Source organism: Coturnix japonica, chromosome 4 (genome assembly GCF_054131305.1).
Source record: "Coturnix japonica strain WE chromosome 4, WE-NBRP24, whole genome shotgun sequence".
In the NCBI taxonomy this organism is placed as follows: domain Eukaryota; kingdom Metazoa; phylum Chordata; class Aves; order Galliformes; family Phasianidae; genus Coturnix; species Coturnix japonica.
Genome location: NC_140666.1, coordinates 55,487,245 through 55,513,986, shown reverse-complemented (window position 1 = coordinate 55,513,986; position 26,742 = coordinate 55,487,245). Strand labels below are relative to the sequence as shown.

General features: G+C 37.6%; 1 protein-coding gene across 1 annotated transcript in view; it reads left to right on the top strand.

Moving 5' to 3' along the window:
- The window catches only part of FAT4 (FAT atypical cadherin 4), a 130,916-nt gene extending 106,862 nt beyond the window's left edge, over positions 1-24,054 (top strand). Inside the window, exons 11-18 of the mRNA XM_015861904.3 lie at positions 3,295-3,399; positions 4,294-4,601; positions 8,302-8,387; positions 9,715-9,894; positions 10,748-10,872; positions 11,983-12,200; positions 16,838-17,099; positions 20,616-24,054. Coding sequence (XP_015717390.2) covers positions 3,295-3,399; positions 4,294-4,601; positions 8,302-8,387; positions 9,715-9,894; positions 10,748-10,872; positions 11,983-12,200; positions 16,838-17,099; positions 20,616-22,486 — 3,155 coding nt within the window. The 3' untranslated portion in view covers positions 22,487-24,054. The remainder of the gene's footprint in view (positions 1-3,294; positions 3,400-4,293; positions 4,602-8,301; positions 8,388-9,714; positions 9,895-10,747; positions 10,873-11,982; positions 12,201-16,837; positions 17,100-20,615) is intronic.
- The last annotated feature ends 2,688 nt before the right edge of the window (positions 24,055-26,742 follow it).

Here is a 26,742-nt window from a genome sequence, read left to right as displayed (position 1 = left end):
TCTTGAATCAGCTGAAATCTAACTCAACAGCATGCAGTTGATATCTGTTCCTGTTACATTTTTAAAATATATATTTTATTCACAGGAAGTTTGACTTTTTTTTTAATAAGGACATACATGTGATATCATCAGCTTGAGGTGATGAATGATAATTAGTGAATGCTACCTGTTATTAATTATCTAGTGTTATACTAAATTCATGTTCTTCTGAATACCCTGAATTCTTTCAGTATTTCAGTTGAGACGAAATCTAAAAACTCAAGTAACTGCGCCATTTACCTAAGCTGGAGTATTACTGGAGGCAGAATGGGTTTGGAGTCTTTTTGGTATATTATGCATGAGATGTTTTTTCCATTCATTGGGTTTGATACCCTGGAATACATAGGTTCTTCCAAAAATAATGCCTCCTATTTACTTCTGTGGGAACTATAACAGATACAAAGAGCACAGTAACACTGATTGAGAACATTCTCAGCTACAAAACACCGTTTTCCAACCCAAATAGTCACCATTATCTGGTGAAATGTACACAATATTATCTGTGTATTTTTGTCAGTAATGAACAAGAGATTGCATTCTGCAGTTGTAGAGAGCTGCAGCAGCAGAGGTAACCCACTGTCACCACTGCTGAAATACAACATGCACTGCCTCACTGTGCTTACATCCATCTATTGCTTGGTTTCACTAGATAGAGATAACAGAGAAATAAATAGAGATATAGAATAAATGGAGTTTAGATTAAAAGGGAAGAACAAGAATGTGCAATTTGAACACTGTTGGATCATCCAAAACTCAAGTTGATAAGAGGGCTGGAGCACTTCTCCTGTGAGGAGACTCTAAGAGTGTTGTGATTTTTCATCCTGGAGAAGAGAAGGCTTTGGGGGAGTCCTTATAGCAGCCTTCCAGTATCTGAACAGGGAGTACCATGGTAAGACAAGTGGTAATGGCTTTAATCTAAAGGAGGGGAAATTTAGATTTGACATTAGGAAGAAATTCTTCACAATAAGGGTGGTGAGGCCCTGGCACAGGTCCCACAGATGGAGCATCTCTATCTGTGCTCCTCCAAGATGCTCAAGGCCTGGTTGGGTGGGGCCCTAGAACCTGATATAGTGAATGGTGTCCCTGCCCATGGCAGGGGCTTAGAATTAGATGGTCTTTCAGGTCCCTTCCAACCCAAATCATTTTAAGATTCTATAGTTTTGCTCTATAGAAGTCTTATATTTCAAATACTTGTGTAGAACAGCTCTAGTGACAAACTAGAAAAGCATTCCTAAGTTATGTTTTTGTTCTGCTGATAATTGGCTTTTGCTTCCTAAGATAAGCATGTTTTCCCAGGTCTTTAGCACTTCAGAGAATCACAGAGAATAGCCAAATTTTCTTTTTCATTTTAAATAAATATTAGTTTTATTAGCTCTGATGAATTGTTTAATCAGAGTATTTGTCTTCCCCTGTGTCAAAACAGTTGGAATAAATGCAAACATGCTTTTATTAGTTTTTTTTGAATTATTCAAACAATTGTTAAATATGAAAAAGATGTTGTTATTCACTAGTTAAAATATGTGCAGCTAAAGTAAACATATATTTTCTGTTGCTGACTCAGCGAATATGCCAGCTTTAAAGAGAGCTGACAAAAGGAAGAGCACTTAGGGCACATTTCAGAAAACTGAGTAAAACCTATTAAATACATTAGATTTTTTAATTTTATTTTTTATTTCTTGTTAACTAGGAACTGTCATTGAGATAATGTCTTTGCCTCATTCTTGTTATGTGTTCTCCCTGATAAGTCAAATATGGATGCTATGTGTCATAATTCCTCCATAAGGAAAAAAGTAAAATCTAACATAAAAAATTATCTCATCCTTCAGTCATGCCTGTTAGACAATAAAAAAATAAATCCCCCCAGAGTGTAATTAGATACAGACACTGGAAATGTTTCCCGGATTTGTGGTGAATCTGAGTTGCATTTTAACAACAGGACTCCTCTAATGTTCCATTTCCATCCTGCTTGCAGTCATGAAGGGAAGGCTTCTGCTCACATGAAGGAACAGCCTCAATCTTCTTTAGCTTAAATAGAAAGGTACTGTAAAAGAAAGTGTTTTAATTAGGGGATAGAGGCCGTGAAACAATGAAAACACTAGCAGAGTTAGTAGAAGCGCAATCCTATTTGTCTACAATTTTAGAAGTTAGCAATGTCCCAAAATTTGAGAACTCTATATTGTCCACTGGTGTCAAATGCCAAGTAAGAATTACAGGATGTAAGTATCGCAAAAGTATGGACAGCCTCTATGCTGTATAGTGCAAGTCACTGTTAGTGCAATAAGAAGCATACACAAGTCTTACCCTTTGCTAAGTGTCTAAGTTATCTTGGCCTAGGTGGAGTTTAAGGAAAGATATGGAAGAAATATGGCTGGTTTTTAGAATTCTTTACAGAGAAACATGAGCAGAAAACATGACAATAGCTTCAAGTTTTTGCTGAATAGGTAGTGAAGGCTAGCAGTGCTGGCAGAATCCAAGTGGCATAAAGTATTGCCAAACTGGTAAAAGCAGAGCAATGAAAAACCGAGTAGTAAAGACAAACACTTTTGTAGTTAATGTTTCCAGACAAAGAAATTTTTACTTTTGTACAAAGAATCCCCTTGCCAGTGTTCAGCATCTGTTAAAATCTTCACTTCTTCTCTTGGTTCTCTTCCTTGTTGAAATAAATTATGTGATGTCAGTTTATTCTCCGATGAATAATATCTACCACATGTGACAGTGCCTGTTTAGAAAAGGACTGCATCCAGGGTAACATATTTTAGCTCTGGAGGACTCTGGTCCCTCTGAGTCAGGAAGGAGGTTGTAATTGATGAGGAAAAATAAGAAAAATTACATAATGTACAATAGCAGCCTGTGTTCACTGTGCTGTGTTCATACAGGTTCCAGCAAGGGCTGTCACTATCCTTGATTCCCTTCTTGATCCCCTTCACAATGAGTGCACTGCATTCAATAGGGGAAAAAAAAACCAAAAATTTTTTGTTTTAATTCAGCTTCTCATTTCATTTCAAGATCCCTCTGGTATAGGTGCCAGTTAAGAAAAAGAAATATTGTGTCTATATGGGATGGTTACAACAAAACACTTGAAAATTTGTCTGTGTTGGTCAGGCCCATGTCATGGTTGGGAGCAATATCCGTGTTTTCTCTCTTCTTCCCTCCCTGAGGCCCACACATTCCTTCTTTCATTGCTTAAATGTATCCTGACTTGACTATTGATCAGGTTACTCTGAGCTTGAAATTGCTCTTGTTTCAAAATGGCAGGGAAAACGTGTGACTCCACTGTCAATTACTGTGAATGCAACCCCTGTTTTAATGGTGGGTCCTGCCAAAGCGGGTTGGAGGGGTACTACTGCCATTGCCCCTTTGGTGAGTATGCTACTCCTCTTTCTTATCTTCCCTTTCCCTACTAATAATTCTCAAATATGCTGTTTATGCTTGCGTGTTTGAAACTAATGAGTATGTGCATGGATCCCTATCCTGTCCTCATTACAAGAACCTGACTCAATTAGAGCAGCCTTTAGTCAACACAAGTGCTTGCCCTTTCAGTTTATTGCATGCTAATGAAATTTTGAGTTCTAAAACCAGCATACAATTCTGAGAATTAGAGAAGCATGTAGTACTGCCAAAATAGTTTAATAGCTATTAGAATTTAATTGTCTTGAGCTTGTTTTGTGGAATGAAACCAATAAAGACATAAGGCAACACAGATATTTAAGACATTGTGATGTAATCGCATCTAGATTGATTCTAAATGCAAGTTCATACAGAGTTGTCATCGTTCATGCAGAAAAGCATGAAAATAAGTGCAATGAATTAGTAAAAAAACAACTGCAAGCAACAGACAAACTCAAGAGATCATCTGTAATATTTTAAAGCTGCTGAAACCCTCAGTACACACTTTTAAATAGCTTTAAGTACATTTTTTTGCCTAACATTTAGAGTAACTTCTTTATTTTCTTTATTTTACATTTCCTGGGAGTTTTATTCATTTCTTATATTTAAAATTGCGGTTTGGTGCATGGTAAGTGTAACTAGTACTCATAAATTGTTTTCTTATTGTCACTGCAATTAAAAACAAAATCAAAGGAAACTGTATATGCCTATGTCGTTTAGAACCCTTCTGCTCACGTTGCATATTTTTTGTCATATGTTAAAAGCTTTTTAAAGGGCCTATCTAAAGCACGACAGTACTTCATTTCTGGGATTATGCTTGATGAGGAAAAAGCTATCTGCTACCAGATTTTATTTTTTGTTATGCAGGTGTTTTTGGGAATCACTGTGAACTGAATAGTTATGGATTTGAAGAGTTGTCATATATGGAGTTTCCCAGTATGGATCCAAACAATAATTATATCTATATAAAGTTTGCCACTATAAAAAGGAATGCTTTAATGTTGTATAACTACGATAACCAGACTGGAGAACGGGCAGAATTTCTGGCTCTGGAAATAACAGAAGGAAGACTGAGATTCTCCTATAATCTTGGCAGCGGCACGTACAAGCTTACCACAACTAAGAAGGTGTCTGATGGACAATTTCACACAGTTATTGCCCGGAGGGCTGGAATGGTAAGAAATGCTAAAATGGGAATTTAAGACAAGTTCAGCCAAGTGACTTTGGCTTCCACATGAACTCACAAGAACATAAAATTAGTAACATTGCATTTGCTAGCAGAACCTCCAACTTTGGATAAAAAAAAACTCCCTCATTTCTTTCTTATTCCAACTGACTTAAAGACCTATAACAGTTTGTTTAGTATGATGATAATAAAAAATAATTAAAGAAACATGTGCAATGCCCTGCACTCTAAATGTGAAAAATGAGAACCAGGAATAATTAGTGAGATAAATTACTGCATATGAGGCTAATTAACTGATGCAGATTATGGGAATGATATTAAGGAATACTAATTAACCATTGTAACAACAAAAACCCTCAAAATAATTTACCTGAATGTGTGGATAGCAGAAATGGGCAAATTTGAAATTCCATCTATGACCTTCTTAAGCTAGTTCAAAAGTTTTGCAGATCTCATTGTAGTAAAAGCCTTTTTGTTTGTTTATTTGTTTGTTTGTTTTCTCTATAGCACAAATGCAAAGAGTTCAAAAATGCTACACTGAGAGGGATTTTGTGGGGAAAAGTAGGAGAGTTACTTCCTGCCTGCCCCTACTAGAGGGAAGGAATTCTGCCAAAAACTGGACAGGGGCAATCGATTGCCATATGCCTCATGCCTTGACCCTTCTGCCTTTTTTTTTCTTTTTTTCCCTCAGTAAATGCTTTCTATTCATCTTCTCTCATTTTAATAATATTTCCAAAGCAGAACATAAACCAAGTACTCTTTGAGTTCAAGCCAAACTTTTTGACTCCATAGTGTTTGAGGCAGAAATGAAACCAAATATGTTTGCCATCCACAATCAGTAACTATTGCCCAACAGCTCCCTTTTCAGGAAGATATGGGCAGCATAAATGGAATCTCATATTCTTCCCATGTTTGAAATTAAAGTCACATACGCATAATGTATGGATGGAGCTCCATGTTTAGCTTTATAGTTCAGTTCCGAAGAGATGGGGGGAATAAAAGAATAAACTGTTCTACTTGGTGTGACTCCTGAGTTCTCATAGAAATTTCCTATGAAATTAGTCATTGCTGCTAAGTTAGTTTTTATAGTTTGTTGCTGCTCTGTTTGCAGTGCCCTGCTGCAATGCTTCATGTCCAGGGTGAGAAGTCCATAGGCACAAATGTCCCAGGAATATCAGGGGGCTATCCTGGGTCTTGGGTAATGGTTCTGTATGTTCAGGGTTGTCTCCTGACTGTTCTGCACAGTGCTTTTTTCTCCTGGAGAGTCTTGAGCCAGAAACTGCACATCAGCTGCATATTACAACACCTGATTTCTTTCACTTGTTGAAGGGGGAATGGCTTAGTCTTCAGCTAAATTGGATATCTGATTTGTGCACGTAGGAATTTTATATCCAAATAACATAAAGGATAAATGTGACACTGAGTAATGATGTTGTTATAATGTGCCTTAATATCAGATACTTAACAGTTTGCCTCACAGCTTCCAAAAGCTTCTCAAAAATGGGCCTAGGTCTTAAAAGGCATCACTTTCACATCTTAGCAACTAAATTAGTGTGGTATACCCACTGATATTAATTATGGCTTAGTATAGAGCCCGCCTTAAAGATTGAAGAAAATAAATGAGATACACTTAAAAAAATAAAGTGGGAAAATGTTTTGCTTGTGGATATGCCAGAGGGCTAGACTACAGAAGAAGAGAGATCATAAAAAATACTATATAAAGAAAATTTCATTTAAGAATGCTTCAGACTGAGAGCATTAAAGACAACACTTTTGCATGATTTTTGTTTAAACAATCTCATTAATGTCAGCTGTTTACAAACAAAGTATGTAATCAGAACTGCCTTTGTTTTAGACATTTTTGCTGCAGGAAAAATGTCTCCCAGGTGTCTAAAACTGTATAAAATAGCCCCCCTTCAGGATTCCAAATCTGTCATTTCCTACAGCACAGTGGGATTTTATCGGAAACTGGTAAAATCATTAAGTTGTCAGTCTTGAGATATTGCAGAATGACAGGATAGAAAGCCTCATAATGCAGCAAGGTAACTGTAGAGTAATGCTTAAGTAACAAGCAGGAACATTTGACTAACATTAGAAAATAAATTGTATGAACTCTGGTCCAAGTAAAATATATTCTCAAATATCCAAGCCCTTCAGCTGGGTTTGCAACTTGGCTTTCACAGTGCATAGCGATGTAAGTTAGGGAGATTACACTGATTGAGCTAAGAACAAAAAACTCATTTCATTTTTTGTTGTTGAAACTCTGAAGGAAAATATGTACATGTATGATGGCATACAGACCAGTCAGCTTATTATTCTTTCTATGAATTGTTTCATTTATATGGGGCACATAATCTACTTTGGAACTGTAGACTGATGTTTCTCAGGAGAAGCAGTTTTCTTATTATATATGGAAAGAAATTCAAGATAAGCTTTTATTAAAAAAAAAAAAATAAAAATTGAACAATTTAGGCACACTGTAGGATGTGATTTAGGGCTGAGAGCTATGATCGTGTTTGGTCATTACAATATGTCAGCTTGCACTATGTATTTGGAAATACAATGGAGAATCTGTGGGAATTCCAACATGATGTTGTTAGTGAACTGAGATGCAGGCACAAGAACAAAACTTTGCACTGTAATGACATCCTGATAGCTATTGCTGTTTGCTCAGCTCCTGTGGAGTAACCTAAACCAAAGTAGAAATCAAGTCTTTTTGGAAAGAAACGTTTGATTTCAATTTGCCGTAAAACTGTACCACACATCTAGTGGAAACATGAGGAGCTGATGTGTGCAACTCAGAGATTATGTTTATTTTACTGAAAATTCGATTTAAGGAATAACTAACCTTCAGCACTTTTTTTCACAGTGCATCTGTTGTTAATAAATCACCATGAGGAAAATTCTTTGCTAGATAAGGAATAAAATAAAACTCCTTTTTAAATTAGTAGAAGTTATTTCGTGGTTTTAGTGAAAGCTTTTGTTAGAATTTTGGTACAGAAAGTAGAAAATAAAAATGCTGTTATTTGCTTTAGTGTAAATGACATGTAAAAAGACAGCTCCATTGTCTAGGGATTGATGGCTTTGAGATACCAGTAAATTAAAGAGGAGAATTGCTCTAAGTGCTGATGATGCCCACTACTTCTCTGAATGTCAGCTTGGTCCCTCTGACCAGGTGATGTCCACATGTTTCACCATTATTGATGTAGTCCACTGGGGTTATTTTTAGCTAGTAATCTTAGAGTTTGCATACTCAGCTTTTGCAAGGCACTTCAGACAATGTGATTGGTGTCATGGTCAGGCCCCTGAAGGAATGCCCTTTGTGTTTGGAGGGAGCAACTCTCTGTTCAGATTGAAAGTAGGATATAATATCAGCCAAAAGAACTGCAGCTTCAGGGAGGAAAGCAAGCAAATGTGGAGGAATCCAAAGCTGAAAAGTTTACATTTCACTGACTCTGTATGAGCTTGTCAATTAACTCCCACTTCATTACTCTCCACATCTCAGTGTTCACTGCGGTGATGCAGAAAGGAGTTGGTCAGTGTCTCTGAAGTACCTTTTAATACTGAGTGGTGTAATGTACTAGTACTCCATTCTAGCCAGGTTCTTTGTATATATATTATAAGCATTTAATGTGGTTGGGAATATACCCTTGCAACATTCAACATATCTTTGTATGTGGCTTTTACAGGCAGCATCACTGACAGTGGATTCCTGCTCTGAGGATCAGGAGCCAGGCTATTGCACTGTTAGCAATGTGGCTGTTTCCACTGACTGGTAAATAATTCTTCATGTTGTGGGGTTTAGTTCTGTAAAATGGAAATAAACCACCTGTAAAAATTAGAGGAGCTTGGAATAATTACTACGTGTATTTAGCCCAGTCTCAGAGAAGGGATAAGTGCCTAAGTTGCACTCCTTCAGCCTAAGGAGATAATTCTCTGAAGTGTCATTGCCTTCCATCCTTGTAGAAACAAATTAAATTGTCTCCATGTCCCATTGCTTGCCTATACAGGCTAAATTCCCGTGTCCAAGGATTTTATTCAAAAATCCTCAGTTCTCAGCTCCGTCTCTGTCCCCAGGGTGTGGGTGAGCATAAGAAGCCCACACAACAGAGTAGTCCACACTGTAGTGTAAATTAGGATAAGATTTTTTAATTAATGGTGTGGGATTTCACATTAAAATCTAGACAAAATTAATAATCAGAATATCAGACACTCATGATTACTGGCAACTTGTAAATCTGAATTAGAAAATAAAACCAATTTATTTGTTGTAATCAAATTGTTTTAAATGTACTGCAATACTCTTGGATAGTTCAGAATTCTACAAAATTTAGTGCCACAAATATTTAGCAAAGCCTTTTCCACTTTTTCTTGAGGAATCTGTCTTGCCAAAATCAGGCTTAGACTCAAAATACTATTACTTTAGTAGTGCCTGCATTTCACTCCATCTTTTTGTTTGGTTGGTTTTTGTTTGTTTGTTTGTTTGTTTGTTTGTTTGAATGTAACTATAGTTTCTTGTGAAGGTGTAAGGATCACACCTGCTTTTCTAATAGAACAAATTTTTGTGCTTTTTTTTTCTCTCTTTTTTTTCTGTTTTATTTCTTTAACTTTGACCTGTACAGAGAACAGACATTCTTTCTTTTCCTTACCATAACTAACTCAGAAGCTTTTCTGTCACTTTTTTTAATCCTCCTTAAATATAGCACTAACTTTTCCCATCATTGTTGCTAATTTCTTACAATTATCACAATCATATTTCCTAACACAGGTGGTTTCTCCACTAGTATAACAGTTATGTATCTGAAAAATAACAAATCCACTTTCCAGCTGTTTAAATATAATCTATAATTTAAGCCATAATGGAGTGAAAATTGCTATTCATTTTTATTTCAAGCATGTTGTCGTGTTAAGTGAATAGAAACGTAGAGATTCAACAACAGTGTGAATTTAGATATCATAGGGACTTCACTCTCTCCTTCTGAACATACAATATGAATTTTGGAAGTGGAACTTTAGCCACAGACCCTAGCTGACAGCTCCTTTTTTGTCACTGCTGTTTTATGTCTGAGGTCGTTAAACCTTTTTTTCTCTCTCTTTTATAGGACCCTTGATGTACAACCAAATCGACTTACCGTTGGTGGTATCAGGTCTGTTGAGCCCATCCTTCAAAGGAGAGGACAGGTGGAAAGCCACGATTTTGTGGGCTGTATAATGGAATTTGCAGTCAACGGACGTCCCCTGGAGCCTAGCCAGGCTTTGGCAGCTCAAGGAATCTTAGATCAGTACGTCTGCTATATATGGTATTGAATAGACAGTATTTATGATATAGGAAGCCAGCATGAAACTCAGGCACCAGTCCTGACGCTTTTAGATATTTCTTGTAAAAAAATGACTGTAGAATTTATTATAAAGTGTGAAAAATTAAGAAATGAATCTGGGTGAGAAATTCACAAAAGATTACAGAAACTTCAAAAAAGCAACATCATTACATTTCTGTTACCAATTATTATTATTAATGTTGCTTTGCAGGCTGAAATAGAGTAGCCCTGTTTCTTTATAAATTCCACCTGGGTTTGACTGTACTCCTACGGTTCACTAAACCTCTACTCCCCCTTATTTCTTTTTTATTCACAATGTCTGTTCTATCAATTAGCCTCTCAAGTATCACTCAAGTATCATATCCTCTGAGTGATCTTTCAGAAACAATCAACTATTTGATTCTATTGTTTTTCTGTCTGACTATTTGGAGGCACAGTTGTAGTAACAATGTCAGTTTTAGGTCCAAATTTGGTAGCTTACCCTTCTTCTTTACACCCACAGTCTTCACTGTTCTTTGTGAAAGATGTGAGGTCTCCAGAAAAAAGTACCTGAAAGGGTGTCTTCATCTCTTACATAACAGATAATAGGAATTTCACTGTCTGTGAATTCCCTTCTCTTTATTAAGGCTGTTATAACTTGATGTTGAAAGGAGGGATCTGTTTAGAACCATCAGCTGTCCAAGAGAAAAGCATCTCAGTTTTTGCATTTCTTGAAGGGAAGAAAGGATTATCATTCAACCATGCAATCCTTTCCATAATATTTGCTCTGCTTGCTTTACATGCATTCCTCAGTATCTTCTTTACTGTGTTGTTTCAGATGTCCTCGATTAGAAGGTGCTTGTACAACTAGCCCCTGCCAACATGGTGGCACCTGCACTGATCACTGGTCATGGCAGCAGTGCCAATGCAAAGATGGACTGACGGGAGACCACTGTGAAAAATGTAGGGTTTTGCTCTTTTCTTTTTTCATCTTCACCTAACTGTATGGTTATGCCATTATGAGTTTCTTTTCAGGGACACAGGATAATTAATTTTATGAAATAATGAAAACAAGTAGCCTGCTCAGATTTTAAATAATCATGAAGGAAAAGTCCACAATGGACTACTGTTCTTTCATGAGTTAAAAACAACATGAAGTTATATATGTTTCCTTGTCTTTATATCACATTTCAGGTAACTTAGACTCATTTAAAACTACTGCTTCCAATCAGGTACAATCACTAACCAAAATAAAGCTATTCAAAAGGAGGGATTTGTCTGCTCTGTGGAGATAAGAGAGTAAGGGAGAAGGCTTCCCTTTGCATAAACACAGTGTTCACATGCTTACGGCTTCTCTGAACTGTAGGCCTTTTTATCTAATGATCATCAAGTGATATGCATGAAAAGTATGGAATATGCAAGCCATCTACATTCTGGGATTATTAACTTGAGTATGTATAGCTCTATAAATCAGTACAGAATTGTCTAGGAGAACAAAGTAATTTACTTCCATATAGTGATAGTATAACGACTGAGTTTTGTTTTCTTACACGTCCAGTGACTGTCTAGCTGATTTATATGCTTTTATTATGCCAGTTTGCTAAATAATTTTACCATTATTTTAACAGCATTTAGTAGTCAGTGCTCTGCCATTTTTATTATTTTATGCCCTAACAAATGGAAAGTCATTATCTCTGTCCTGAAGAGCGTGGAGTTCTATATATCATGAAACCCTGTTTTCAGTAATGGAAATAGTAACATCCCTGGGAAGGAATTATAGTTCTGAATGCCAAATTTTTTCTCCTACTCCCTCACTTGTTCCCTAGCGAGTTTTAATTTACTATTGACTGATACCAGCAGTAAATTACTAGCACACTCCCACTCTCAAGCACACATTCTGGTTCAAGCCAAAGAACAGAGGGGGGTGAAATTGCCATTCACTCCTGCTCTCCCCACTGACCTGCTCTGAACTTGATCTCCTCCCTGAAGAAAATTGTTGTTATCAGGCAGAACATCACTATACTATGTCTGCAACCAGCTGCATACTCAGTGCTTCCCCCATCTTTGTCCCAGATATTACTGCTGACACTGCCTTATCACTGGAAGGCAGAGGACGACTTGACTACCATATGAGCCCAAATAAGAAGCGTGAATACATGATGAGACACATTACTAGAGGTGCCAGCCCAGGACCTCTGAATGTGGATAGCTTGGAAGTGAAGTTCAGAACAAGAAGCGAGAATGGGATTTTATTTCACATCCAGGAAAGCAGCAACTTCACTACCATGAAGGTAAGATTGCAGCTAATGCTGAGTTTGATTTGATTGGTCTGCCTCTTGTACAGTGATCAAAATCATATTTTTCCATTACTCTTGCTGTTTCCTTTGTAAAATATTAGGTCTTTAACTACGTCTAGGCACTGCGCCAATATCATTCATCTTCTCAGCAATTCCCTTGCTATTTGCCAAGGTATCAGAAGATCTTGATGGCTTTGTATCTAAGCAGTTTTGTCTAGGCTCCAAATAGTGACTGTTTTAAGGCAGAGGGAATGGTACTCATTGCCATATTTGTTATCATTGTGAAATTACAATCTACAGAGCAAATAATTTCATTATTGGCTTTTTATCTTCTGACTTTTCAGACCTTGAACCTGGACCCTCCTTAAGCTAGCAAACAGCCTAAAAGTTTACACAGATTCCTACTGATGTGGCTTGTGCTTATCAAACTAGGAAGTAAGGGATAACTTGAATTCATGAGGTTACCCACAGAGCAATGGCAATATCAAATTGTTTTTAGATATGTGGCTGAACTAATGCTTCAAATGCCATGCAGTTTTCTTTCCCAAGAGTTTATTGCTGCAGAAGTTACCTTCCTCAAGAGAAAGCAATGGTTCAGTTCCCGGCTATGACTCAGTCCATTTACTCATAACTCTAAACGAGTACAGCAGTGGTGCTGGCAAGCTCCTTTATTGGGTTGGTGTAAGCTCCAAGTTTCCTTGACTGCTGTAATGCTTTCCAGGTTTTTTTTTTCCCCCTGACTTTAAAAGAGACTCATACAGAAATTCACACTTTCTAAGCTTCAGCCCCGTTGATATTGTCCACCTGCCCAGTTCCTGCGTGGATCAGAGGTATGAAGCTTTCCTGTTCTCCGGCTGCTTTTAAGAAGCAAGTCTTCAGTACTTCACAGGCATACACTTATAACCTATCATTTAATAGGAAGTTTCTGCCACAGTCATATTAGCTGTTAAAATGTAATTATTTTGTGTTCCAGAGGAAAACAAAGAAACAAACAAGCAAAAACAAGAAGACAAACCAATCAAAAAGAAAAACAATGACCATTACCTTTTTTTTTTCTCTCCAAAAATAATGGTAATATTTATTATACTAGCTCTGCAATCTTTAAATAAAAAAATAAAAAAAAAAAAAATAAAAAAAAATAAAAAAAAGAAGAAGAAGAAAAGAAAAAGAAAAAAGAAAGAAAGAGAATTTTCATTCCTAGATAAAAGTCTTATTGGTGTGTTTGTGCAAACACTCTTGTTTGTTTTGGTTAAGTTATATAAATAAGCAGATGGTGTCACATCCCATCCCCAGCTGTTAAACTGCTAAGAACACAAGTTTGCTTGGTAACAGGTCCTTTAAGGAAGGAGAGGTAACTTCACTGAAGTGATTATTACCAGAAAGTTCTCATATGATGGTAGTTAATAAAATAGAAGATGTTTTTCATTGTAGTTAGTACAATAAGGGTTCTGTTCCACTCATACCCAGTGTAGGTATCATGACAAGAGTGTCCTGTGGTGGTGGCGCAAGATAGCAGTAAAGCTAACCCACATGTCAGTCTCCGTGGTGTCTTAGCCCACTCCCTGTGCAGTAAATAAGATTCAGTGACCTCTTTTTACAACTGTTTTGCCTAGCTTCAAAACAGACCTTTTCATAGCTTGATTTTTGGTTATTTAAATATGCTTGCTTTTCAAGGCATAAGCATTTGGAGAAAACCTGCATGTGGTTTTAATATTAAATTTTGCTAGAGAAAAGCTATAAGCTCTGTGACTACCTCCATGCCTCCACATTTTTCCTCATGTAGTTAACTGGTTTTGTTACAGTTGGGATTGGGATAAAATTAGAGAACTGATAATAAATCAGACCCACTGAGATTGCAAGCAGCTGATTATTTAAATGATGAATGTAACCTCCCCCTAAAAAACCTCAAGCTTGGAGAAAAGAGGTCTTATTTATGATACTAAGAACTCTTTAATCCAGGAAAAATGTAAGAACTAGCAGATGAAATTAAGCAATAGTAAAAATCAGAAGGAAAATGCTCCTCAAGAAAAGCACAAAAAGGAAAATGGTAGGAGTCTCCTTACTACTAAAGCTCATTGTCACAGCATATTTTCTAACGAGTAATGCGTACTGCAACTAATTCAGTTAGAAGTAAGAGATAAACACAGCAGGCTAGAGGTGAAATTACCTGTCCTGTTTTAGCTGAAAATCTTATCTGAAATCAGATGAGATTAACATAATTGCACCTCTAATATCTATAAATTGAATGAGTAGAGAATATGGATTATGTATTGCCCATATATGCTAACATATGCACATATCAAGTCACAGGAATAAATCAGAACATAGCTTATTTCATCAGTATCCTATACAGTGAGCTATAAATCTGTACAGGCTAGTGCTCAAATTTAAAACAAGTAAGAAGCAATTTGCTCAGTAAAGGAGATTCAGAATGTTAGTAAAGTTGGATCAGCTTTGTAGTTAGAAATACATTCGCTTTAGTAGCTCATTCTTTTAAGTATATCCCACTTGTCAGTTGCCCAGCCATTCAAATCAAACCTAGAAATGAGTGTTATTCAGTATTGTAAGCATTGACATTTGTTTCAAATTTAGAAGTATGTTTTGCTTCAAGGAACAAAAAAGAACATTCCTTATTTTTTCCTGCTAAAAGAAGTTGTGGAACAGTCTCATCTCTGGAAATTTTATTTTCTAAATACTTCTGATATATTATTTATAGACATTGGTCACATGACATTTTAAAGAAATAAAGTAGCACTTCAGAGTCATAAATCAGTATGGAGGGTAAATAATTATACAGTTATCCTCTAATGTGGACTTATAAGACACAGGTCTGTGTTTAATATTATCATAAGCTTAGAGGATACTTTTTGATATAGTATATTCCTATGGGTTTTTGTAAAGATCCAAACACACAACAGTACTTTCTTAGAGGATAGAGACCAAATAAAATGAGCAAACCCTTGAAAGCTTGTAAACATAAATAAATATATGTATTCCATGCAGTTAGTCTTTTCATAAATATTTTTCATTGTGGCAAATGGTGTTTAATATGTTATGATAATCTGTGTGACTGCGTTTCCAAATATGGGTTTTTCTTCAGTCTGTGTCATAGTTTAGATGTCTGCCACCTGTATTTGCCAGCACCAGAAGTATCCTGTCTTTGAGGGGGGATCGTTATCAAAGAGTATTTAAATAGTACATTTTCAAATAGTCCAAATTATGTTGGTTATAAGCAAATTTCATGTATATATTAACCACTGTTTTTCTTGATCCAAATGGACTTCAAACTAGATGTGTTCAGTTCATGCTTCTGACAGAATAAGCGTGATTTTACAGATGTATTAAAGCTGATCTATATGAAGAAAGTCCTCATCTTGTATCACTAAAAAAAAAGGAAATCTCCCTTTGATCAAAGGGAGCTTTGAACAGTTTCTAGAAACCAGAAGAGCATTCTTGTAGTCAAGGTGTATCACCTTGCAGTTCTTCCTAGGTGAATGTTATATTTCCTGGAACAAAGCACGCAAGGCTTAGAGAGCTTTCAACAAACCTGTGGCTCTGATCACTCCTATACAATGCTTGTGCACCTTCTACACCATGCTTTTGCACATCACGGCAAGGAACACATAAGGGATAGGAGTGGCCTTATGATGAATATGCAAAGTAACAGAGATGAGTATGGGCTGCAACAAGCTGCAGAACCACCCTATGAACTGTATTTGTTATTTCTGCGTAAAGCTTGCAAGGTGGTACAGTGCTCAGGAGATCACTGACATATCCAGGTCCTTTGCAGCATTTGAGAATTTTCTGGGCTTGGTTATGATTTTTATTTTTATTTTTTTCACTCTTTTATCTTAAATGTAAAGTTTACACTAATCTCCCTTTGGAATTGCTTAAAATTCAATTAATAAGAGGTTTAAAATTCTGTGTCTCATGAGTGTAGCATCATCTCTTGAGGAAAAGCCAAAATGATTTCAGAGACTTCAATAGTACATTTTTTTCTAATAGCTCATAAGTTTAAAATCATTTTTCTTAAGTAAGCATCAAAATTCATACAAAATTAAAGACTTCTCAGTCCGTTAGTAAGATTTCTAAAATAGAAATACTTTTCTGCAAATGCAATTTAGCAGAAGAACCAGTTAGGAAACTGGAATCTTGCTCAAATTCTGTCATACATTTTCCTACTCTGTCGTAACTGGATGCAAGTTTTTGGGGCAAGGACAACATCTGTTTATTCTGCAAAGCATTTTCTCCACTTGCTTTGACAAAGAAGGAAGAGTTTGTCTTTTACTGGTTAAAGTATTTTGTCATGTGCATACCCTACTGCTAGCTTCTCAATAGGTTTTCCTCTTATGAGAGTATCTGAGGAATAAGTGGATGGCAATTGCATATTTTCTACAGATGTAGTAATGAATTTAACTGCAGCCAAGCACTAAATAATGCATGCATTTTTAGTACCAAACAGTTGTTCAAGGAAAAATATATCCATACATTTTACTACAACGAAAGCCATGTGTTATTGTAGCTGTACTGGGTAATCATGGTTGTTTATGTGCATGTGGGGGCAAAAAGTTGAGTCTGTAACTATCATTTTTAAATTATGCATTTTGCTTTTTTTGTCTTTTTCTGGTCAGATAAGAGGTGGGAAAGTGCACTACATATCTGATGCTGGAATTGCTGGGAAAGTGGAAAGAAACATCCCAGAAGTGTACACGGCAGATGGGCAGTGGCATTCTGTACGCATTGAGAAGAATGGCTCTACCACTGTTCTGTCTGTTGACAAGACTCATAGACGAGACATTCTCCACGTCACACAAGATTTTGGTGGACTAAACGTTCTTACAATATCCTTGGGAGGTATCCCACCAAACCAGCCTTTCAAGAGTACAGTTGCAGGTAATTCATTTTTCCTTTTTATTTTCTTTTTTGAGCACATGTGAGCAGAGAAAGGGTGTCTGTTGCTTTAAGGTTGCAAAAAGTACTGTAATTCTATCTCAGTAGCTAATATACTCCTACACTTTGCCAGGAAAGCTGTAATTTGAATGGGTAAGGGTTGCAGATTTTTTCCCTCTAACACAAATTTGTTGTTTTCAGAAAACAGCATTCCATCTGCTGGGCTTTTGGAGGCATGGGAGTGAGTTTGCTTGATTGTACACAAGTGCATTGTTTTGAATTTGTTAAGCTAATGGAGAAGAAAGGATCCATTCTTTTCCCGGGTCAGAATCTAGAAAATCAAGGCAAACATACTCAGGCAAAAATTGTCTCTGTAGGGGTTTGGTAAATACTGTAGGATTTAGCCTGTTATTAATATGATTAAAACATTTTCTGAAACTCCATCTTCTTCCTCCTTTATCCTGCTGTCAAGTAAAGGAATGTTTTTTATTTTTTTCTTTTTTTTTTTTTTTCTGAACAACAGAAACTAAGGACAATAAAAAGCCACTCTGTGACCAAGAGAGTAAGGGGTAAATCAAACTTAAGAGCTGAAGCAATGTCTTACACCCTGGCAAAAGAAATAAATAACATATACTTGATATTATTCCCCCAATAATAAGTAAAGTCAGAAGTGATTTTTTGCTAGAAACTGAGATATTCCAGACAGTGCAGGAATAGGTTTCACAAGGTTTTTATATTCAAAAGATTGTCCTGACTTCAAGAAATGTGACCAGATAAAACAACTTTAAAGGTGCAAATTAACATTTCACACTTGTGCATTGTGAACTTGCTTGAAATGTGGTCTGAAACAATGAGAACGCTATGCTTACTTTTACCCTTTTTACACATACATTTTATGAGCAGCATCTGCATGGAAAAGCCAAAGAGGCTTTAGGAAAGCTGGAACAAAGAAAATTGAGTACATTAACTTCTCACCCACCTCCTGATATGGCAGCAGACAAATTATGAATGTCTAGCTTCCATTAGGAATGTACAATCCAAAATCTCATGTTTGTATGATTTTTTTTGTTATTTTTATTTTTACTTTAAATACTGGCTTATATTGTGTAAGACATACCAAGGATTTACAAGGGGGAGATATAAAACTCTGTATGAACTCTGTTGGTCAAAAAATATCTGGAGCAGTGTGAATGGCTGCTAAAGGCAGACAAAAACATACACAGGTGACAACTCCAGGGCTTTGAAGCTGGCATATCCAATATTGTTTTCGAACCCGGGTAGACATGATGAAATCCCAGTTGCTGTGTATCACATCGCCGCTGAAAAGGACCACCAAGCATGAGGCAAGCTAATCCTCCATTTCGCTTGGTCTCCCACCTGAACTTAAATCCTCAATTTCCTCTTTTTTCAGGAATGTAAAAACAGGAGAAAATGAAAATATAAGTAATGCTGAAACAAAATCGGCTCTTTCAGAATACATGCATGTAATACAGAAATTGAACACTTGCAAAACTTAGAGGGACTTTCGTGTCCTTTTACACCATATGGGTTACATCTCACAGCAAAACATTTTTGACATAGGTTCCCAATCATGTTTCATTTCTGACATCAGAGAACATTCAGATTTTAAAATTAACATCCTTTGATGGTTATGCATTTGTAACAGAACTTCATACAACTTCAGTGTATTTGATATTTCAATTCCAGCTGTATGTTTGCAGAAATTAAACCTATAAAGCTAACAATGTATGGGATATTTGCTCCATTTTATTGTTTCATTCAAGTGTGATGCTTCAGAATAGAGTAGAAGCATTTTCTTTCTCCTTTTAGATTATATCAATTGCATAATATCTGATACATTTTGTCATAAATATTGTCTTCCCTTAAGCCTGGCACTATATTGGCATCTGAAGGACCATCCCTCAGGAGTTAAGGAGAAATAAATATGATCCTTACAATAATTATGCATGTTATACCTGGGAACATAACTTGTGCATGCCATTTTGTCACAGCTCTGAGCAAAGGTCAGCATTAGGTTACACTCTCCTTAAGCTCTTGCAGAAGGGAATAAGTCTGTGGAGCACAGAAAACTGCTGAACTAGTAAAAGGCCTCACACAGAACTGCATAGAGTTCAGGGATAATCCATCTCTGTGGGTTCTTACAGCTCTGAAACTCTGTCACCTGACAGGGTAGTGCTACAGCCAAGCTGGGAACATTTCAGGAAGAGCTCTCCTTAGATTCAGAGGCATACAAGTTATTGCCATGAGCACCTCCTTTGTAGCACAGCAGGACAGGATACTGCACTGAATCTCTACAGGGAACTTCAGAAAGGGGGAAACTAGAAAGAACGCAAGCAAAGGGAAATCATATCTAATGTTCTATGCTAGGATGACCTAGCCAGATGTGAACAGGTTTCTCTACATGTGGATGATAAGAAGTTATAGAAATATGGGAGTATTAGCAATGAAAAACTTCAAGTATATTGAGTGAAATCATTAGAAGGAATATTTGTGCAAATTCATTTGAAAGACATTAAAACCATTAGAATAGATGTTTCCCTGCAGTAACCATTGGAATTTTGATTTATTTACTGAACAGTGGAGCTTTTCATATAACTTCAACAAAATTGAACTGTGAATTGACAATTAACTGAGTTACTTTAACAATATAATTTTAGAAAATAAGATGGTTCTATAAAATCTGGAGATATTCTCCTTGCTTAGTATTTTGGCCAAATTGTTACTTGATATTTTTGGCAAAATAATTTTACTTCAACGGGAAACTTGAAGTACAGTAAAAATTTGAGAATGTAGACTCCCTTTGATGAGCCTGTCTGTAAGGAAGGGAAAGGTACAGGCACTAAAGTATCAATTTGCATTGCAAATCTCAGATCTAATCCACACAGTGAGTGATAAAGCATTATTTTCATTCCATTTTATATTGTGTTTTCTTCTTGATTTGACCTTTATTGCCAATTTCCCAGCTTGTGGTACGTATTTCCTAATGAGGCAGTAGTTTCTCCTCTTGTGCAGCTTATAATCCTTAAAAGCCATGTAAATTTTTCGAATTGCATTCAGGCTTTTGCATGCATTTGCCTGTTCTTACAAATTTAATGAAAGCAGTGGGAGTACAAAATGTTTTGAAGGGCTTCTAGAAAATATAGCGTGCATATTTCAGCATCTTAATTGCAGATTTGGATACATTAATTCACCTGAGAATACTTCTATTGCTTTGAAATCCTAGTACTGAAGTTAAAAGCCACTGAATTCTGTTTTGACAGACTTAAAAAAAAATAATAATTCTTTTTGCATGATATATTGTTATCATTTAGATAAGCGCCATGTACATATTATCAAAGACAATTTCTTTATTCTTCATTTTAATGCACAGCTTGTGAAAATCATTTGTCTTAAAAGGTGCGGGTATGAAAGATACATCAAAAGCTCTGGTCATAAACAGCTTTTACTTAACCTTGTTCTGTTTAGAAATCCCAAAGTGACTGCTGTTTTCTTTCTTAGGTTTTGATGGCTGCATTTCCTACATCAAGTATGGTGGGGAGACCCTTCCCTTTGCTGGCAAGCACAGCCTGGCCACCCTTACCAAAACAGACCCCTCAGTCAAGATGGGCTGCCGTGGCCCCAACGTCTGTGCCAGCAGTCCCTGCTGGGGTGAACTGATGTGCATCAACCAGTGGTACACCTACCAGTGTGTACCACCAGGTGCTTGTGCCTCCAACCCCTGCCAAAATGGTGGCAGCTGTGAGCCTGGGCCACAGTCCAGTTTCACCTGCAGCTGCCCTGAGTCATATGTGGGACAGAGGTGTGAGATAGTGGTGGCATGCCTAGGTGTCTCCTGTGGTCCTGGTCATGTCTGCAGAGCGGGGCCCAGCAGCGGCTATGTGTGCATGCCATCCCTGCACCCTGCAGAGCTGTCTCTGCCCCTCTGGGCTGTGCCGGCAATTGTGGGCGGTTGTGCGACAGTGCTGGCACTGCTGGTCCTCAGCCTCATTCTCTGCAACCAGTGCCGGGGGAAGAAGTCCAAAGCCCCAAAGCAGGAGAAGAAAATAAAGGAGAAGAAGAAGAAAGGGAGTGAAAATGTGGCGTTTGATGACCCTGACAACATCCCGCCTTATGGTGATGACATGACAGTCAGGAAGCAGCCTGAGGGGAACCCCAAACCTGATATCATAGAAAGAGAAAACCCGTATCTCATCTATGATGAGACTGACATCCCACATGCCACAGAGACCATTCCTAGTGCCCCGCTGGCTTCACCTGAGCCCGAGATCGAGCACTATGACATTGACAATGCCAGCAGCATCGCCCCCTCAGATGCTGACATCATCCAACACTACAAGCAGTTTAGGAGCCACACGCCCAAGTTCTCCATCCAGAGGCACAGCCCACTGGGCTTTGCCCGGCAGTCCCCCATGCCTCTGGGAGCCAGCAGCCTGACGTACCAGCCCTCTTATGGGCAGGGCTTGAGGACAACATCTTTAAGCCACTCAGCCTGCCCTACTCCTAACCCCCTGTCTCGGCATAGCCCTGCACCTTTCTCCAAGTCATCGACTTTCTACAGGCACAGTCCAGCCCGGGAGCTGCACCTCTCCATACGGGAAGGGAGCCCACTGGAGATGCACAATGATGTCTGTCAGCCCGGCATTTTCAACTATGCCACTCGACTGGGGAGGAGAAGTAAGAGTCCACAGACCATGGCAAGCCATGGTTCCCGGCCAGGCAGCCGCCTAAAGCAGCCCATCGGCCAGATTCCACTGGAGACATCTCCTCCAGTGGGGCTGTCCATTGAAGAGGTGGAGAGACTGAACACCCCACGCCCCAGAAACCCCAGCATCTGTAGCGCTGACCATGGCCGGTCCTCTTCTGAGGAGGACTGCAGAAGGCCCCTGTCCCGGACAAGGAACCCAGCTGACGGCATTCCTGCACCCGAGTCCTCCTCTGACAGTGACTCCCACGAGTCCTTTACATGCTCAGAGATGGAGTATGACAGGGATAAGCCCATTGCATATACCTCCAGGATGCCCAAATTATCCCAGGTCAATGAGTCTGATGCGGATGATGAGGACAACTATGGGGTGAGGCTGAAGCCCCGGCGGTACCCTGGCCGTCGTGGGGAGGGTGGGCCTGTGGGAGCACAGGCAGCTGGCACTGGGGAGAGCTCCCTGCCCATGAAGCTGGGGCAGCAGGGAGGAAGCTTCAACTGGGACAACCTCTTGAACTGGGGCCCAGGCTTTGGGCATTATGTGGATGTTTTCAAGGATTTGGCATCACTTCCTGAAAAAACAACAGCAGCAGCAGCAGCAAGTGAAGAGAACAAAGGTGGTACGACAAAGCCTGCTTCCAAGGAGGGGGAAGCAGAACAATATGTATAGGCTTTGTCTCTGGCATTGCCACAGTGCAAAGCCATGGAACGGTCAGACTGTTGTGTGGTTGTAGAGAAGGAAAGGTCAGCATTCGCACCCCAGGCCAGTTTGGTTAAAGGAGACTTTAAAAATAATAACCATTATGCTGCTGAAAGAGACTTAAAACATTTTTAATTTAATTCTGCTCGGATGAATTTATTTCTCCTGCATGCATTGTATTTGGAAACAAAATATTCAGCATGCAGTTTTTGAAAAGGTTTCCTATTTACCATTGTTTGGTTTGTGATTCTTAAATTAATAATGCTTTGTTCTGAAAATGAGCTAATTTTTTTTTTTAATTTTTTTTAAATTTTTTTTTTTTTTTTAATTGTGAAGGATGTGTATATTGTATCCAGCTACTAATGTGTTTTACGATGCAAAAAGTATTGAGGATTTAATTTTCCTTAAGAAGTGCATGGAAGAAGGATGATGAATGAAGGAATTACAGTAGCAAGTTGTCTCAGAAAATGTGGTCACTACATCCCGCAGTTGCTCAAACACAAGGATTATGGAAGAAATCAGCTTGAGTAATTGCTGGCAACAGTGCTGTAAGTCGTATTCCATACAAGAGGTGCTAGAAGCAGCTCAAGCTGGTCAGCACTTTAGGAGTTGTTTTCAGCTTATTAATTTTTTTGTTGGGGCTTTTCTGTCTGCTTTTGGGGATGTTGTTTTTTTTATTTTTTATTTTTTTTTTAATTTTTTTTATTTTTTGACAAAGTTGTGTGAGAGCTTCTGAATCTCTATGATGTATTTGGGGATGCTAAACCCTGGTCCCTGCCTGCCCCCCTCAGTGGGAGGGGAGTGCTTGGCGTCAGGAAAGAACTCAATTTCCACATCTCTTGGCCTTGCAACTCGACTGTGCAGCTGCTGCAGCCTGCATTTCTCCCCATCTTTCATTTTCCATCTGTTTTATGGAAAGGTAGTAATAACACTTACTCACCTACCTCACGGGGGTGTTGTGAGGACTAATTAGTTAACTCATCTGAAGTGCTTAGACATTATAAAGCACTATAATAAGTATTATCATAATTATTATTAAAGCACTGCCTAGCCTTTATGACCCTGGAGTGGCATTTTCTGCATTGTATGATTTTCTATGATGAAAACTGAAGAATTATTTATTGTATAGAAAATTACTGCACTCTAGCATTTTGGAGCGGATATGAGGGAAAACTACTTGTAGACTCATTAAAGTAGGTTACTGTATGTCCCGAATTCCCTAAAGTTTTATGTTAAGTAGAACTTCACAAAGTCCTTACATCTTCATGCAAATCTGATGAACGTATCGTACTGTGTAAAAACTTCCAATTTTTTTTTTTAATTTTTTTTTTTTTTACCTAAGCTGTGTTTTTTATATCAATATTTTCCTATGCTGAATAATTTTCTTACTTTCAGGGAAGGTAAGAAAAATACCTTTTTTACATTTGTTACTTATGTAACATCCATATTTTTCACATTTTGATAAAATTGTAACATACTGTATGCTTTCTACCTGTAAATGCCAATAATAGAATTAAAATATTTATTTAAAATCTTTAGTGGGCATTATTGGAATCATTTCATCTTTTCTCTCTCTATCTCTTGCTTCTTTACTTGTTTTTATTAACTTTGAATTTCCAGAAGTTGGACTTTAAGAAGCAAGATAGTAGTGTAAAAATATACATTCAGGGTTTGGTCATGGTGAAGGCAGCACAAGTATCACTGTGGAAATTAAATTCTTTTCTCTGCAGAAGGGCAGCACAAGCCCTGCGTGCTTCTTGAGGTACTGCTTAGTCTCATATGGCTCTTCTTTACCTAGTAACAAATTTTACCACCTATCCATCTTATTTGTCACGAGTGACCTTGATTTGTTCAAAATTAGCAGGTTCCACCATTCTCAGAGATATGGAGAAGAACTATTGCTGGGGCACTGTGACATTGCTGGACCTGAGGTCATGTCAAGTAGTACCAAGTCTACTTTCTGATGACAAAACTATTTTAGTCCTGACAGGACTATGAGTACCAACTGGTCTTACATTTGTTAACCAAGACTTCCAATTCAATTCAAATCAGAATCTTTCCAGTATGTAGATAGCTGGAAGTGAGAGAACAAGATTCATCTTTAAGAAAGCAGCAGCCAAACAATAAATAGCTGCTTTTTGTGTGTATATAAAAGACTAAATCAACTTTTGGAGAATGCAAACAGTGAGAAAGTTTACAATCAAGAGGTGAGCTCCAGTTTGTATTGATTTTTTTTTTTTTTTTTTTTGTTAAAGAACTTAAAAAAAAAAGAATAACAAAATGTCTTATTTGTTACTTGTTTCAGTTTCTTGTCAGATTACCTTGGAATCAGAAGGAAGAACTGATGCTCTCATTATCTAAAAATGCTACCAAATTCCTCTTGCTCCACAATGGTGAAAAGATAATAGGGCAAAGTAGCACACATTTATATATAAGTGGTTTCTTCTGAAATAACAAGTGATCCACAAATGATTTCCGAGTTTGAGTAGAGGCTGTAATTAAACATCTGTTAAAAAGCTGTATGTTTATTTCAGATATTATCCATTTATGTAGAAGTGTACCACATCTAAGCAGTGTGTTTAATAACTCAGGAAAACTTTAACAAATGAAATATATTAAATACAACACAAACTGTACTGAGAACTGCTTTATGCCAGTTGAATATTCTGAGATTATTAAAAAATATATTAAATAAAAATAATACGCAATGTGTCCCTACACAAAATTTGTCATACCATTAAATGCAGTTTGCAGTATACTGTGTTGTAGTGCAATCTAAATGCTGACACTTTCTACGATAAAGAAAATTGCATATTTTGCTATTTCTTTGTTTCCCCATTTCTTAAAAGTGCAGAGTTGTTTTTGATACAGAAATGTATTCATTTCCATCTCAGTTCCTTCATTATGAGAATCAGAAAAGGGGTCCAAGTGAGTCATGTGAAACAATCATCCAAAACTATCTTGAGGAATGAGCTGCATAATTCCCTTGCTTCATCATTTGAACTGCATGGTCCTGTTTCAAAATCTAGGACATTATAAATCACATATCAGGAAAGGAAAACAGTCTGCATTGTTCACTTCCCTGGAGCCTTCCAATATATCTTGTGTCAGCAATAAGGCTTTAATTGACCAGCCTTTCTAAAGTCAAACAAGATTGTAATGTGGTTTCAGTTGCACTCTAGCTTGACTGTTTGTGGAACATGGTTGCTGCTTTCTGCCAATCGACTGGGCAGAGCAAGACCTATTAATAGATGTTGTACATACATTACTCTAGGTATGATATCTCCACATTTGCAAAATTAAAAACTTTTTTATTTAAGTATACTTTAAATATTGTATTTTTACATCTAGGATACTTAAGCAATTGACAAATGATAATAATTATAAAAGATTTTTCAGTGAATACTGAGGTACTCTTTAGGATAACTGAAAAACAAAATGGCTGCACTGTAAAAAGAGTGCATAGCATAATCCTTGCAGGTAAGGAAAATTACTCCTTATATCTCCCTATTTCCCCTTGCTAATCGCCCTTCTAAAGACTGAGTTAAGTGTTGTAATAATTCCTCTTTCTTCAACTCTGTGTCTTTTTGAATAATACCCTTTCTGTGGTTCCCCATAAAGCTCTGAGAGTATACTCATGTGTCAGTGATGGAGCACTCTGTGCAGCCAGCCTTGTGGGAAGCCAGGACAGGACAGAGCGCCTCTTTTGCACAGGACTGTGAGCCCCCCCCAAGCATGGGGGACCTGGACTGGCTGCCATCACAGCTCCACATAAACTAACATGGGCTGAGGCACAGAGATTTGTTTGGTTTTCTGGGAGGTGTAGAATTACTGTGTTTATATTCCCACTGCTTATTCCCACTAGCAACTTGCAAAGACACACTCTGGTTTCTTTCCCATGGGAGGCAGCTGTGCCTCTGCCCAGCTTCTTTTTACAGAACTGGAGTTGGTCTGCCATTGGTGTCTCTGACGGGGATGCTTTCTCATAATGACTAATCAGATAAAGATAATCAGGAGTATGTCAAATTTACTTACCACATTCTTTTATACCTGTGAAAATGAAAGCACAATCGTCTTAAAATTCTGTAATTTCTGGTGGGGTCCTAAACTATTAAAAGATATGAAATCTAAATTTATCTGATTCAAAACATTCAGATATTTTTCATCAGTTGTGTAATTGAAAAAAACAATCAAACAAACAAAAACAACACAAAAATAACAGGTAC